Genomic DNA, 15654 nt, shown 5'->3' on the forward strand with positions numbered 1-15654 from the left:
AACATATGACTATTTTACAGCTATTTAAAGACAAGACTCTCCTTTATCTAACCAAACTGTCCGATTTCAAAAAGGCTTTACAGCGAAAGCAAAACATTAGAATATGTCAGCAGAGTACCCAGCCAGAAATATTCAGACACCCATTTTTCAAGCTAGCATATCATGTCACATAAACCCAAACCATAGCTAAATGCAGCACTAACCTTTGATGATCTTCATCAGATGACACACCTAGGACATTATGTTATACAATACATGCATGTCTGTTCAATCAAGTTCATATTTATATCAAAAACCAGCTTTTTACATTAGCATGTGACGTTCAGAACTAGCATTCCCACCGAACACTTCCGGTGATTTTACTAAATTACTCACGATAAACGTTCACAAAAAGCATAACAATTATTTTAAGAATTATAGATACAGAACTCCTCTATGCACTCGATATGTCCGATTTTAAAATAGCTTTTCGGATGAAGCACATTTTGCAATAATCTAAGTACATAGCCCGGCGTTACAGGGCTAGCTATTTAGACACCCTGCAAGTTTAGCCTTCACCAAAATCACATTTCCTATAAGAAAAATGTTCTTACCTTGCTTGTTCTTCATCAGAATACACTGCCAGGACTTCTACTTCAATAACAAATGTAGGTTTGGTCCCAAATAATCCATCGTTATATCCAAACAGCGACGTTTTGTTCGTGCTTTCTAGACACTATCCCAACGCTAAATCTCGGCCACGAGCATGACGCAAAATATGACAAAAAATTTCTAAATATTCCATTACCGTACTTCGAAGCATGTCAACCGCTGTTTAAAACCAATATTTATGCAATTTATCTCGTAGAGAAGCGATAATATTCCGACCGGGAATCTGCCTGTCTGTAAACTGAGGAAAAAACCGAAAGCCGGGGGCGGGGCGTGTCACGCGCCTAAGGCTTAGTCCATTGAGTGACCACTCAGCTTTTGCTCTCGTGTGCTTCAGCCAGGGCTTTGAATTACGTCATTCCTGTTTTTCCCGGGCTATGAGAGGCCATTGTTGACGTGCGAAGTGTCACGTAAGAGCAGAGATCCTTTGTAAACGATAGAGATAATAAAGAAGGGCAAGAAATGTTCAGACAGGGTACTTCCTGAACAGAAGCATCTCAGGTTTTTGCCTGCCATAGGAGTTCTGTTATACTCACAGACACCATTCAAACAGTTTCAGAAACTTTGGAGTGTTTTCTCTCCAAAGCTAATAATTATATGCATATTCCAGTTTCTGGGCAGGACTAATAATCAGATTAAATCGGGTACGTTTTTTATCCAGCCGTGAAATTACTGCCCCCTAGATGTAAGAGGTTAATTATTAGTCATTCCTTTTAAGCACTCTGGCCAAAGGGGCGGTTCCATCACAATGACACAGTCTTCTGACCTCCTTTGGGGGCGTCGCTTAGTTTTATGTGCAACGGACACGAAAAACTATGATCTCCTTAGAAAACTAAAACCACAATTCTATCTTAACAAAAATAGTTTCATCGTTCTTCATATTTCCTACACAACGTAAATGATGTAAACCTGACATGCACAGTGTGACAGCTCTTCAAGTTACAGTACTTTCATTATACAGTTTTTATTGACATCACAAAATAATAAAACAATATGACATGATTATTCTTTAGATCCCCACCATATTTCTATCGTTTAAATATTGTTCCAATATTAACTTTTTGGGACATTTTTATAATTTTGGCGGAAAAAGTTTCCTGGAAGACAAAGGCATTCCTTTGGTTGGTACTGAAGAGCAAGAGGGAGATTTCCCTCCTGCCTAATTTATGACCGGGTGTTAAGGTGTCATAGCCAGACCTCTTTCCCAGAGGAAGGCTGGTTATCTGTCAGCCATTTGCCAAGCTGATCTGAGGCCTTGGATCCTCAGCCAGGAGAGTCATGACAATATGAATAACTGGAATATAATTATATTTCACCCTTTCTCTCTCTCTCTCTCTCTCTCTCTCTCTCTCTCTGTCTGTTGTCGCAATCGTTGCACCATATGGCCTTCTACAGAAGATTCAGCTGTTACCTGCAGACACCACACCAAGCTGTTGTAAGATGATAATGGGAAACACAGGGGTTGACATTGAGATGGAGTTAATCGGGGATGACAAGAGGACAGTATGGAGAGATATGCTACGAACAGGTAGGAGAATATGTCAATAATAACTTATTTTCTGACTGATGCTATTTAGAGTGATATAACCTATTTTTGTTTCTTTCAGATGAATACATCACTGAAACCCATTCAACTAGTAAGTAAACATGAGAGAAACAAACCAATGACTTGAGGGTCAGTCAACATGGTTTACTGTAGGACCTGGACTAGTCCTGATTAGAAAAGACTGTCTTCAAGAACAATGACATCTCCCCCAGGACTTTATGTAGATTAGCCTGGTTCTGAATGACCCAATGACATCTCCTCCAGGACTTGATGTAGATTAGCTTGGTTCTGAATGCCCCAATGACATCTCCTCCAGGACCTGATGTAGATTAGCCTGGTTCTGAATGACCCAATGACATCTCCACCAGGACTTGATGTAGATTAGCTTGGTTCTGAATGCCCCAATGACATCTCCTCCATGACTTGATGTAAATTAGCCTGCTTCTGAATGCCCCAGCCTCTTTTTCTACGTCTGCGAAACTGAATATGAATGAAACCTTAGTGGTGTGATGTGTTCATTGATGCAGGTCGTTATTGTTCGAGAATAGGTTCTCAATGCAAAGATTCAATAATGCAATTTAGACTTTTGTCGGTCACTTTGAAAGAAGTCTGCTTCTAAATGACTGAAATGTAAATGTACAAATGTAGTTATTTTGTAACCTGACTCTCTCAGGTGCTGTGTTGGGGGCAGGCCGTCCGGCTGAGAGCAGTCTGACTGGTTCCGCAGAGCAGCAGCTGCGTTCTATACGGACAGAGTTTGTGAAACAAGTGTCAAGACCTGTCCTGGATGTTCTGCTGGACGGACTCCTGCAACACACAGTCATCAACCAGGAGGAAATGGAGTCAGTGAAGGTGATAGCTGAGAGGACAGAGAAGGCACGTGACATCATCGACATGGTGTTGAGAAAAGGAACTGAGTCATGTTCCAAGATGATCAACCTTCTTGGGGAGCTGGACCCCTGTCTTTGTTCACTGCTTCAGATCAACAGTGTTGGGGTACCAACCTAATGGTAGAATGGATAGTAACAGTGTTGGAGTACCAACCTAATGGTAGAATGGATAGTAACAGTGTTGGGGTACCAACCTAATGGTAGAATGGATAGTAACAGTGTTGGGGTACCAACCTAATGGTAGAATGGATAGTAACAGTGTTGGGGTACCAACCTAATGGTAGAATGGATAGTAACAGTGTTGGAGTACCAACCTAATGGTAGAATGGATAGTATCAGTGTTGGGGGTACCAACCTAATGGTAGAATGGATAGTAACAGTGTTGGAGTACCAACCTAATGGTAGAATGGATAGTAACAGTGTTGGGGTACCAACCTAATGGTAGAATGGATAGTAACAGTGTTGGGGTACCATCCTAATGGTAGAATGGATAGTAACAGTGTTGGGGTACCAACCTAATGGTAGAATGGATAGTAACAGTGTTGGGGTACCAACCTAATGGTAGAATGGATAGTATCAGTGTTGGGGTACAAAATACAAAAATAACTGTACAAATGTTATGGAGACACAGTGTTGTGTAAAAACATTGCATATAATAATCTGAATCATTTGTACCGGGGAGACCTGATCCTAGATCAACCCTCATATTCAACACCATGGGGTGTATTCACTAGGAAACAGACCTGATCCTAGATCAACCCTCCTATTCAACACCATGGGGTGTATTCACTAGGAAACAGACCTGATCCTAGATCAACCCTCCTATTCAACACCATGGGGTGTATTCACTAGGAAACAGACCTGATCCTAGATCAACACTCCTATTCAACACCATGGGGTGTATTCACTAGGAAACAGACCTGATCCTAGATCAACCCTCCTATTCAACACCATGGGGTGTATTCACTAGGAAACAGACCTGATCCTAAATCAACCCTCCTATTCAACCCCATGGGGTGTATTCACTAGGAAACAGGCCTGATCCTAGATCAACCCTCCTATTCAACACCATGGGGTGTATTCACTAGGAAACAGACCTGATCCTAGATCAACACTACCTGAATTTGTCCCAAAGAAACTACTTTTTTGTTGCAAAACGTTGTGCTACGGTGGGTGACTAATTAATACACCCCTGATCAAACTGGGATGTAAATCTTGGTCAAAAAAGCAACAACAATCCTCCACCACCCTCTTCAGAGGACAAATATCATAGTTTTATTTCAGCGTTTTTGCTACACATATATATATACACACACATTTCCATGTGCCATATATTTTTTAATTGGGATGTGATGTTTTACAAAATGTTTGAACCTTTCTAATTGTATGGTATCCACAGATTGTGAGCTAAAGATGAAAACCTTTCCTGCGAGTATTATTATGTTATTGACTGACTGTGTCTTTCCAAATCGCCCCACACTGCTATTTGTAAGGTTGACTTTAAGCACATGTGATTTTTTTTAACCGTTCCTGAACCTATGACCAGAAACTAGCTACATCGGGGCAATACCAGAATAAATGATCTATTGATTCTGTCTCTTCACAACAAAATGTACAGAGCTGAGGTTGTTGTATTGTTGCCCTATATATATATATATATATATATATATATATATATATAGCTATATAGCATTTCTTGGTGGCAAGAAATTTATATAATCATTTAAATGAAAAACTGTTGAGTCAAGTGTAGTTTTTTGTACCAGTTCATCAACCATATGCCATGGAATTGGTACATCGAAAATCTCCTCCCGGTTATTTTGCAACCTGTATGGCGCAGCTGTCAACATTTTTGTCCTCAGATGAAACTGGTATATTTTTCCATTTATGCCAGTTCCTTTCAGCCAATTTGTATCTTTTAATATGTGGCAGGCAAACAAGTTCCCTACCGTCTCCCTTTTCCACTTGCCGCCTCCATGTTTGTGGTAGTGCTGCAATCAGTTGGTTGTAAATTTGGATTGAGCAGACATTCCCATATATTTTCGATAACTGCATATGTGACATCTCCATTTCTATTCATAATATCATAATAAATAAAATACAATTTTTTTAAACATTTTTCCATAAAGAAGGTATTTTTATTAATCAATATATTTGAGTATAACCATAACATTTGTTGTAATATTTTTTTCTATCTTCTACGGAGTATAAAACTGAAATTGTAACCAGCTTTGTATGGCTTGTTTTAGAAAGGGCGATACTTTAAACAAAATGTCATTTTCAATTAGTCAGAAATGAGACGTTGTAATCTGTATGAAGGAGAAAAAGCAATTTTTGAACAAAGGATGAGCTTTTCTTAATAATCTACTGGAAAACCATTTTGGGTTTAATTAAGTATAATTTATGTATGAGTGAAGCTTTTAGTGAGAGGTTTAAAGCTTTAATAATTAATAATTTTAGCCCCCCAAACTCATATTCATTATATAAATAGGCATGTTTAATTTTGTCTGGCTTAGCATTCCAAATAAAATTCAATACATTCTTCGAAGCAATTAGATATAGCTTTTGGTTCCTAAAATGGTTTTATAGTGCTCTTGTTTGAGTTTTAACATGATAAAGAGAAAGTATTCTGTTTCTGGGTAGTTTACTGTACACGCACCTGTTACATACACACCTGTTACATACACACCTGTTACATACACACCTGTTATATCCACACCTGTTACATACACACAGCTGTTACATATACACCTGTTACATGGTCATTCATTCACACCTGTTATATTCACACCTGTTACATACACACCTGTTACATACACACCTGTTACACACACACCTGTTACGTGATCATTCATCCACACGTCTGCTAGGATCATAACACACCTGTTTAGAAATACTAGACAAAGAATATAAAAGGGGTGACGAAGATCCAATCATGGACTGAGATTACAGTTGAAAACATAACTACACACACAGGAAATCTGCTTATGGCATTAAACTTGCTTTATATGTGAGGTAACCAATCAGAAAGCTAGTTGATGGCCGGTAAACCAATCAGAAAGCTAGTTGATGGCCGGTAAACCAATCAGAAAGCTAGTTGATGGCCAGTAAACCAATCAGAAAGCTAGTTGATGCCGTATGAACCTAAAGTGGTCTTGGTGATATCAACCCTCCTCCCAGAGAGCTACTGGGTCTGCAGGCTTTTACTTCAGCCCTGCTCTAACACACCTCATTCTGCCAGTCAAGGTTCTGATTAGACTGATTAGTAGAATCAGGTGTTAGAGCAGGGTCGGAGCAAAAGCCGGCACGGCCAGTAGTATCTCTCCAGGAGTAGGTTTGGCCGTCCCAAATGGCATCCTATTCCCTATACAGAGCCCTACGGGTCCTGGTCTAAAGTAGTGCACTACATAGGGAATAGGGCCCTGGTCTAAAGTAGCGCACTATATAGGGAATAGGGTGCCAAACAAAAACCAGAACAAGTAAACAAAACAACAGGGTGAAGAAAAAAAACAGTTCAGTTCCATTCTTTCTGCATCGCTGATCAGTCCTCCGCCTGTCGCTAAGCAACGGTCGCTAGGCTGACACTACAACCCAGCGCCATGGATACAGGAAACCGGCCCATGTCCAGGTGTAGCATACGGGTCCATACAAATAGGCTCTAATCCCAACTGGCACCCTGTTCCCTATGAAGTGCACTACTTTAGACCAGAGCTGTGGGGGAAGCAGTACATTATATAAGGAGAAGGGTGCCATTTGAGGGTGTGACCATAGACTACAGTCAGAGTTTGTGTGATTGTCTCTGGTTTAGAGGTGACAGTCTAGTGTGCAGAGATGAGGGGGAGAGGGGAGTCTAGAGCTGTGTTCGAATACCCATACTAACATACTGTATACTACATACTTAATGAGTATATACTACATACTATTAGTTCATTTTAGTATACTGTATACTACATATTTAATGAATATATAGTACATACTATTAGTTCATTTTAGTATACTGTATACTACATACTTAATTAGAATATACTACATACTATTAGTTCATTTTAGTATACTGTCTCAGCCTCCAGTATTTATGCTGCAGTAGTTTATGTGTCGGGGGCTAGGGTCAGTCTGTTACATCTGGAGTATTTCTCTTTTCTTATCCGGTGTCCTATGTGAATTTAAATATACTCTCTCTAATTCTCTGTTTCTCTCTTTCTTTTTCTTTCTCGGAGGACCTGAGCCCTAGGACCATGCCTCAGGACTACCTGGCATGATGACTTCTTGCTGTCCCCAGTCCACCTGGCCGTGCTGCTGCTCCAGTGTCCAACTGTTCTGCCTGCGGCTATGGAACCCTGACCTGTTCATCGGACGTGCTACCTGTCCCAGACCTGCTGTCCCAGACCTGCTGGAACCCTGACCTGTTTACCGGACGTGCCACCTGTCCCAGACCTGCTGTCCCAGACCCGCTGGAACCCTGACCTGTTCACCGGACGTGCTACCTGTCCCAGACCTGCTGTTTTCAATTCTCTAGAGACAGCAGGAGCGGTAGAGATACTCTCAAAGATCGGCAATGAAAAAAGCCAAATGACACTTACTCTTGAGTTTCTGACTTGTTGCAGCCTCGACAACTACTATGATTATTATTATTTGACCATGCTGGTCATTTATGAACATTTGAACATCTTGGCCATGCTCTGTCATAATCTCCACCCCGGCACAGCCAGAAGAGGACTGGCCACCCCTCATAGGTTTTTGCCTTTCTAGGGAGTTTTTCCTAGCCACCATGCTTCTACACCTGCATTGCTTGCTGTTTGGGGTTTTAGGCTGGGTTTCTGTACAGCACTTTGAGAATATCAGCTGATGTAAGAAGGGCTATATAAATACATTTGATTTTATATACTACATACTATTAGTTAATTTTAGTATACTGTATACTACATACTTAGTGAGTATATACTACATACTATTAGTTCATTTTAGTATATTGTATACTACATACTTAATGAGTATATACTACATACTATTAGTTCATTTTAGTATACTGTATACGACATACTTAGTGAGTATATACTACATACTATTAGTTCATTTTAGTATATTGTATACTACATACTTAATGAGTATATACTACATACTATTAGTTCATTTTAGTTTACTGTATACGACATACTTAGTGAGTATATACTACATACTATTAGTTCATTTTAGTATATTGTATACTACATACTTAATGAGTATATACTACATACTATTAGTTCATTTTAGTTTACTGTATACGACATACTTAGTGAGTATATACTACATACTATTAGTTCATTTTAGTTTACTGTATACGACATACTTAGTGAGTATATACTACATACTATTAGTTCATTTTAGTATATTGTATACTACATATTTAATGAGTATATACTACATACTATTAGTTCATTTTAGTATATTGTATACTACATATTTAATGAGTATATACTACATACTATTAGTTCATTTTAGTATATTATATACTACATACTTAATGAGTATATACTACATACTATTAGTTCATTTTAGTATACTGTAACCGACCAGCTCTTTGCCTTCTCTACCGGAAGTTGATGCTGTTGCTATGCAACCTCTTGCTAGCTAGTTAGCGTAACAAGTTACTAGTTAAACATTGTTCGACTTTGGGTGTGTTATTAAATTAAATCTGGAGTGCTGGACGCTCAGGCCGAGGAGTAGGGTTGATTTGAGCTTTCTGGTGCTGCTGGAAACAATTTAATTACGCTTTTTTTTACCGACGTTTACTGACACTGGCCATATTGAACCGGTGTTGAGCGGCTCGTAAATTCATTATTCTGCGCTCTGGTCTCTCAGGCGAGATGCTCTGAAATCGGAGTAGAGAGCCAGAGAGAATTTACTAAAGCACAACGACTATACCATTTAGCTAAGAATGACGGGAATAATCAAGTCAATAAACGTTGAGTAGTTGGTTAACCTATAGTTAATATACTGGCACGTTTGATGTATAAGTAGCCAACTACTGTAACGTTAGGTAGGTAGCTAACATACCGGTACATACAGCTGTAATGGTATGATGTGGTTCGTAAGGACAGCGTAGCTAGCAAATTGTCAGCCAGCATAACGTGTAAGGTAACTTATTTGAAAAGTCATTACTTTATTACATTTCTCAACCTTTTCTTAACATTTGTCATAATTAGTTAAAGCAATGAATTTGTATCCGCTCTCGTTGGACTTCGGCAACATATTTAGCACGACATCCGGGAACTGTTGGCATACTAAACTATATCATACTATGACCAATAAGCATACTATACACTCAAATCACATCACAAATAGTACGGTTAGTGTGGTTAGAATGAGTATTAGAAAACGGACTACCATCTGAAATGACACCCTATTGGAGGAGATGAGGGGAGTCTAGGATTACCATCTGAAATGACACCCTATTGGAGGAGATGAGGAGAGTCTAGGATTACCATCTGAAATGACACCCTATTGGAGGAGATGAGGAGAGTCTAGGACTACCATCTGAAATAACACCTTATTGGAGGAGATGAGGAGAGTCTAGGATTACCATCTGAAATAACACCCTATTGGAGGAGATGGGGGGGAGAGTCTAGGATTACCATCTGAAATGACACCCTATTGGAGGAGATGGGGGGGAGAGTCTAGGATTACCATCTGAAATGACACCCTATTGGAAGAGATGAGGAGAGTCTAGGATTACCATCTGAAATGACACCCTATTGGAGGAGATGAGGAGAGTCTAGGACTACCATCTGAAATAACACCTTATTGGAGGAGATTGTAAACATGTACTGTAACCATGTATTGGAAACATGTATTGTATATGTATTGTAAACATGTATTGTGATGTTATTGGAGTGTACTTGCTGTATTTGCATAATCACTGTGAATGTGTCTGGGAAACTGGCTCTGAGAATTTGGCATTCAATATAAAACCACAGAAATGTATTTTATGAATATATTGTACAGTGTTGGCCTGTTAGAGGTTCATGGGACTGGCTAAATATCAACACAACCAGCTCAGTCTATCAGCAGTTTTCTCAGTAAGAGCCTCACGTCTGGAACACATTGACCATTGAAAGACATAAGGAGCTGTGTAACCTGTCACTCCTTTACCAATGACTTGAGAGTGTCTGAAGGACATATAAGGAGCTGTGTAACCTGTCACTCCTTTACATATTCCTCTATCTCCATGGTAACCCCCTGAGCATGACCCTCGACCTTTACTGATCAGCCAAAGATGACGCAAATGGCATCATATTCCTGATGTGCAGAATCTCTGCAAATACATGTAGTACATGTCAATTAAAAGGAATGTATTTTGTGTGTCTTTGTATATACTGTGTGTGTGAGTTGGTCTGTGATTACTGTGATTAGTTCATGTCACGGCTTTCTGAAGGATCGGACCATAACGCAGAGTGTTCGTAGTTCCACATCTGTTTATTAATCGTGAAACTAAATGTAATACACCGGCCACTTTAAATAACAAAAACAACAAAAGCCATAACGCAGAGCAGGCAAACACTACTCAAGAATTAACAACCCATAAAATACAAAAGGAAAACCCCCTACATAAATATGACCTCCAATAAGAGACAACTAGAACCGGCTGCCTCTAATTGGAGATCATCCAAATAACCCCAACATAGAAATAGAAATCTAGAACACCCACATAGAAACAGAAAGCAAGAAAAACACCCCCTGTCACGCCCTGACCACTCTACTATAGAAAATGACCCCTTACAAGGGTCAGGACGTGACAGTTCAATGTAACATCATATACTATACATTCTAATCAGTCTGTTTTGGGGCTGCAGAATCATTGTATATCATTGGTTACCCATCCTATCATGTTACCACACAGATGTGACTGACTAGCTCAGCAGTTCCCAACCTTTTCCATTCTGGAGACCATCAAATCACCGTCAAAAGCAGAAATAATATTATAACACTGATATTTGTTAACAGCATTAAAAGTAATGATTACTAGATAGATAGTTGTCATGGTAACAGCAGTAATACAAATAACAAAAGATATATAATGCTACTATTAATAATAATAACAATAATAACTATCAACAGTATTATTGTAATAATAATACATTTTAGAAAACACTTTTAAATAACGTTGTTAATTAGATTAGATGAGTGTAATTGGTCACATGGACAGGGACTCAGATGTAATTGGTCACATGGACAGGGACTCAGATGTAATTGGTCACAGGGACTCAGAAGTAATTGGTCACATGGACAGGGACTCAGATGTAATTGGTCACATGGGCAGAGACTCAGATGTAATTGGTCACATGGGCAGGGACTCAGATGTAATTGGTCACATGGACAGGGACTCAGATGTAATTGGTCACATGGACAGGGACTCAGATGTAATTCCAGGGTACAGTGAAAATCTCTCTCTTGTTCTGGGCTCCAACAGTGCAGCTCAAAATTAATAAAAAATAAAAAGAGAAGTGAATGAGACGATAAAGATGATAATAATATATACACATTTACAACTGTAGCAATGACACATTACATCTGGGTGGTGGGGCAGGGTAAGAATCTGTTGGGTGGTGGGGGGGGGGCAGGGTAAGAGTCTGTTGGGTGGTGAGGGGGCAGGGTAAGAGTGTTGGGTGGTGGGGACAGGGTAAGAATCTGTTGGGTGGTGGGGGGGCAGGGTAAGAGTCTGTTGGGTGGGGAGGGCAGGGTAAGAGTCTGTTGGGTGGTGGGGGCAGGGTAAGAGTCTGTTGGGTGGGGAGGGCAGGGTAAGAGTCTGTTGGGTGGGGAGGGCAGGGTAATAGTCTGTTGGGTGGTGAGGGCAGGGTAAGAGTCTGTTGGGTGGGGAGGGCAGGGTAAGAGTCTGTTGGGTGGGGGGGGCAGGGTAAGAGTCTGTTGGGTGGGGGGGCAGGGCAAGAGTCTGTTAAGTGGTGGGGGCAGGGTAAGAGTCTGTTGAGTGGTGGGGGCAGGGCAAGAGTCTGTTGAGTGGTGGGGACAGGGCAAGAGTCTGTTGAGTGGTGGGGACAGGGCAAGAGTCTGTTGGGTGGTGGGGGTAGGGTAAGTGTCTGTTGGGTGGGGGGGCAGGGTAAGAATCTGTTGGGTGGTGGGGGCAGGGTAAGAATCTGTTGGGTGGTGGGGGGGCAGGGTGAGAATCTGTTTGGTGGTGGTGGGGACAGGGTAAGAATCTGTTGGGTGGTGGGGGGGCAGGGTAAGAGTATGTTGGGTGGTGGGGGCAGGGTAAGAAACTGTTGAGTGGTGGGGGCAGGGTAAGAATCTGTTGGGTGGTGGGGGGCAGGGCAAGAGTGTTGGGTGGTTGGGGCAGGGTAAGAATCTGTTGGGTGGTGAGGCAGGGTAAGATTCTGTTGGGTGGTGGGGACAGGGTAAGAATCTGTTGGGTGGTGGGGACAGGGTAAGAGTCTATTGAGTGGTGGGGGCAGGGTAAGAGTCTGTTGAGTGGTGGGGACAAGGTAAGAGTCTGTTGAGTGGTGGGGGCAGGGTAAGAGTCTGTTGAGTGGTGGGGGCAGGGTAAGTGTCTGTTGGGTGGTGGGGACAGGGTAAGAGTCTGTTGGGTGGTGGGGGACAGGGTAAGAGTCTGTTGGGTGGTGGGGGACAGGGTAAGAGTCTGTTGGGTGGTGGGGGCAGGGTAAGAGTCTGTTGGGTGGTGGGGGCAGGGTAAGAGTCTGTTGGGTGGTGGGGACAGGGTAAGAGTCTGTTGGGTGGGGAGGGCAGGGTAAGAGTCTGTTGGGTGGGGAGGGCAGGGTAAGAGTCTGTTGGGTGGTGGGGACAGGGTAAGAGTCTATTGAGTGGTGGGGGCAGGGTAAGAGTCTGTTGAGTGGTGGGGGCAGGGTAAGAGTCTGTTGAGTGGTGGGGACAGGGTAAGAGTCTGTTGAGTGGTGGGGGCAGGGTAAGAGTCTGTTGAGTGGTGGGGGCAGGGTAAGAGTCTGTTGAGTGGTGGGGACAGGGTAAGAGTCTGTTGAGTGGTGGGGGCAGGGTAAGAGTCTGTTGAGTGGTGGGGGTAGGATAAGAGTCTGTTGGGTGGTGGGGGTAGGATAAGAGTCTGTTGGGTGGTGGGGGCAGGGTAAGAGTCTGTTGGGTGGTGGGGGCAGGGTAAGAGTGTGTTGGGGGTGGGGCAGGGTAAGAGTCTGTTGGGTGGTGGGGGGCAGGGTAAGCGTCTGTTGGGTTGTGGGGGGCAGGGTAAATGTACGTGGGATGTTGGGGCAGGGTAAGAGTCTGTTGGGTGGGGGAACAGGGTAGGAGTGTGTTGGATGTTTGGAGCACGGTAAGAATCTGTTGGGTGGTGGGGGGGCAGGGTAAGAGTCTGTTGGGTGGTTGGGGCAGGGTAAGAGTCTGTTGGGTGGTTGGGGCAGGGTAAGAGTGTTAGGTGGTGGGGGGCATGGTAAGAGTCTGTTGGGTGGGGAGGGCAGGGTAATAGTCTGCTAGGTGGTGGTGGGGGCAGGGTAAGTGTCTGTTGGGGTAGCGGTGGGGGCAGGGTAAGAGTCTGTTGGGGTAGCAGAAGCAGGATAAGAGTCTGTTTTGTGGTGGGGGCAGGGTAAGAGTCTGTTAGGTGGTGGGGACAGGGTAAGAGTCTGTTAGGGCAGGATAAGAGTCTGTTGGGTGGTGGGGGCATGGTAAGAGTCTGTTGGGGGAGCAGCAGCAGGATAAGAGTCTGTTGGGTGGTGGTGGGCAGGGTAAGAGTCTGTTGGGGGCTGGATAAGAGTCTGTTGGGTGGTGGGGGCAGGTGGTGGGGGCAGGGTAAGAGTCTTTTAGGTGGGGGCAGGGTAAGAGTCTGTTGGGTGGTGGGGGCAGGTGGTGGGGGCAGGGTAAGAGTCTTTTAGGTGGGGGCAGAGTAAGAGTCTTTTAGGTGGGGGCAGGGTAAGAGTCTGTTGGGTGATGGGGGCAGGGTAAGAGTCTGTTGGGTGGTGGGGGCAGGGTAAATTTGTATCACATTATTCTAGGTCAGTGTATTCCAAACCTCTCCTCTGGGACCCCAAAGGGCTGCATGTTTTAGTTTTTACCCGAGAACAAACACCTTCGATTAAACTAATTAACTAATTATCATCAAGCCTTTGATTAGTAGAATCAGTTGTGTTAGTGCAAAAACATTTATTTCGTTTTTATTAAAATGTTTATCTTCCTGCCCAGGGACTACAGTTGAAAACTAGCTAGCTGGCTAAATCTGTCACATTTACAGAAATGTTGATTGATGTGCAGTATTCCTGTCAAATTCCTTTTCAATAAATAAAATGAAAAGTTATGAAATGTATTTATGTGTCTCTGTGAGTTGGTCTTCAATAAATGTGATTAGTTCAATGTAACATCATATACTATACATTATAATCAGTCTGTTTTGGGTTCTGCAGAATCATTGTATATCATTGGTTCCCCATCCTATCATGTTACCATAACAACACAGATATGACCCGTCCAGCGTCCTTCTGCCGAACCTGGTTGTTGTCCCACTGCCCCCTGCTGGTAGCACTGCAAAACATCACTCAATCACATCACATTAATACAAATCCACTTTTACCAGATACAATATGAATTTATGGGCTGAACACCTGCATGAAGTGTATGAAGACTTTATATGACATAAATATGAACATATAATATAAAAACAACCTATACGTGTTGAACGCGTCGACTGTGTTGAAATGGGAAGTAGCCAACATTTTATAAGGAAGTAGAGAAATAACGGTCGAAGAAACATGTTTGAGGTTTGTAGCCTTTTACAATTTAATATAGAAAAGTGTTTGAGAACTTAGACTATTGTAGAGAGAGGTGATTTAGGGGGTTAAACATCCACAGAATTGTAAAGTTATTACAATACTGATTTCAACTTTCAAGAATAATAATTGTAGGCTTAAATGTTGATTTATATTGATTATCCTAATTAATATGATGTGATGTTATAGGCTATGAGGTAGTGAATTGTTGTTATAGGTGATTGATTGCACATTATCGTGATTTGCTATCCGATGATCCCCAACACAGTCGACACTTTGCGTTGTTTCAATTCCTGAAAGACGACGTGCGTCGGAATTTTGTAAATCTGTCGCTAAAGAAACTAGTCCGTCTCGTCAAGTCGGTCAAGTAAAAGTGACATGCAACAATTGGCACATAAACGATGTAAATGTTGACTAAATCAGGGTTTCCAAAAGTCGGTCCAGCTCTGAATTATTATTATCATTGCATAATCAAACGGACTTGCCAGACAAACCAATGTGTCAATTTTTGGACATTTTCTTGCATAACAAAGCAATGCGTGTCACCTTGTAGGCTACTACTAAACCAGAACAAGAAACGATGGTGTGTAGGCTGTATTCTCTTAAAGGGTTAGGAAGAAATATCTGTCAGCTGTTTTTAACTGAAGCTCCCGAGTAGCGCAGCGGTCTAAGACACTGCATCAATACATACCCGCTTTCGATCGCGGGCTGTAACCGTCCGTGATCTGGAGACCCGTAGGGCAGCGCACAATTTGGCCCAGCTTCGTCCGGGTTAGGGGACTTAATGTTACATAAATATGAACATATAATATAAAGCTATACGTGTTCAACCCGACCACTG

At 42.1% G+C, this 15654-nt stretch overlaps 1 protein-coding gene across 2 annotated transcripts in view; it reads left to right on the forward strand.

The window, feature by feature from the left end:
- LOC115189420 (NACHT, LRR and PYD domains-containing protein 1b allele 2-like) overlaps positions 1-3242 on the forward strand; it is a 14320-nt gene extending 11078 nt beyond the window's left edge. For both annotated transcript variants that reach the window (XM_029748040.1, XM_029748039.1), the window contains 3 exons: positions 2044-2176; positions 2256-2285; positions 2868-3242. In XM_029748040.1, the coding sequence (XP_029603900.1) occupies positions 2044-2176; positions 2256-2285; positions 2868-3202 (498 nt within the window). In that variant the 3' untranslated portion in view covers positions 3203-3242. The remainder of the gene's footprint in view (positions 1-2043; positions 2177-2255; positions 2286-2867) is intronic.
- The last annotated feature ends 12412 nt before the right edge of the window (positions 3243-15654 follow it).

This window comes from Salmo trutta, unplaced genomic scaffold (genome assembly GCF_901001165.1).
Source record: "Salmo trutta unplaced genomic scaffold, fSalTru1.1, whole genome shotgun sequence".
Classification (NCBI taxonomy): domain Eukaryota; kingdom Metazoa; phylum Chordata; class Actinopteri; order Salmoniformes; family Salmonidae; genus Salmo; species Salmo trutta.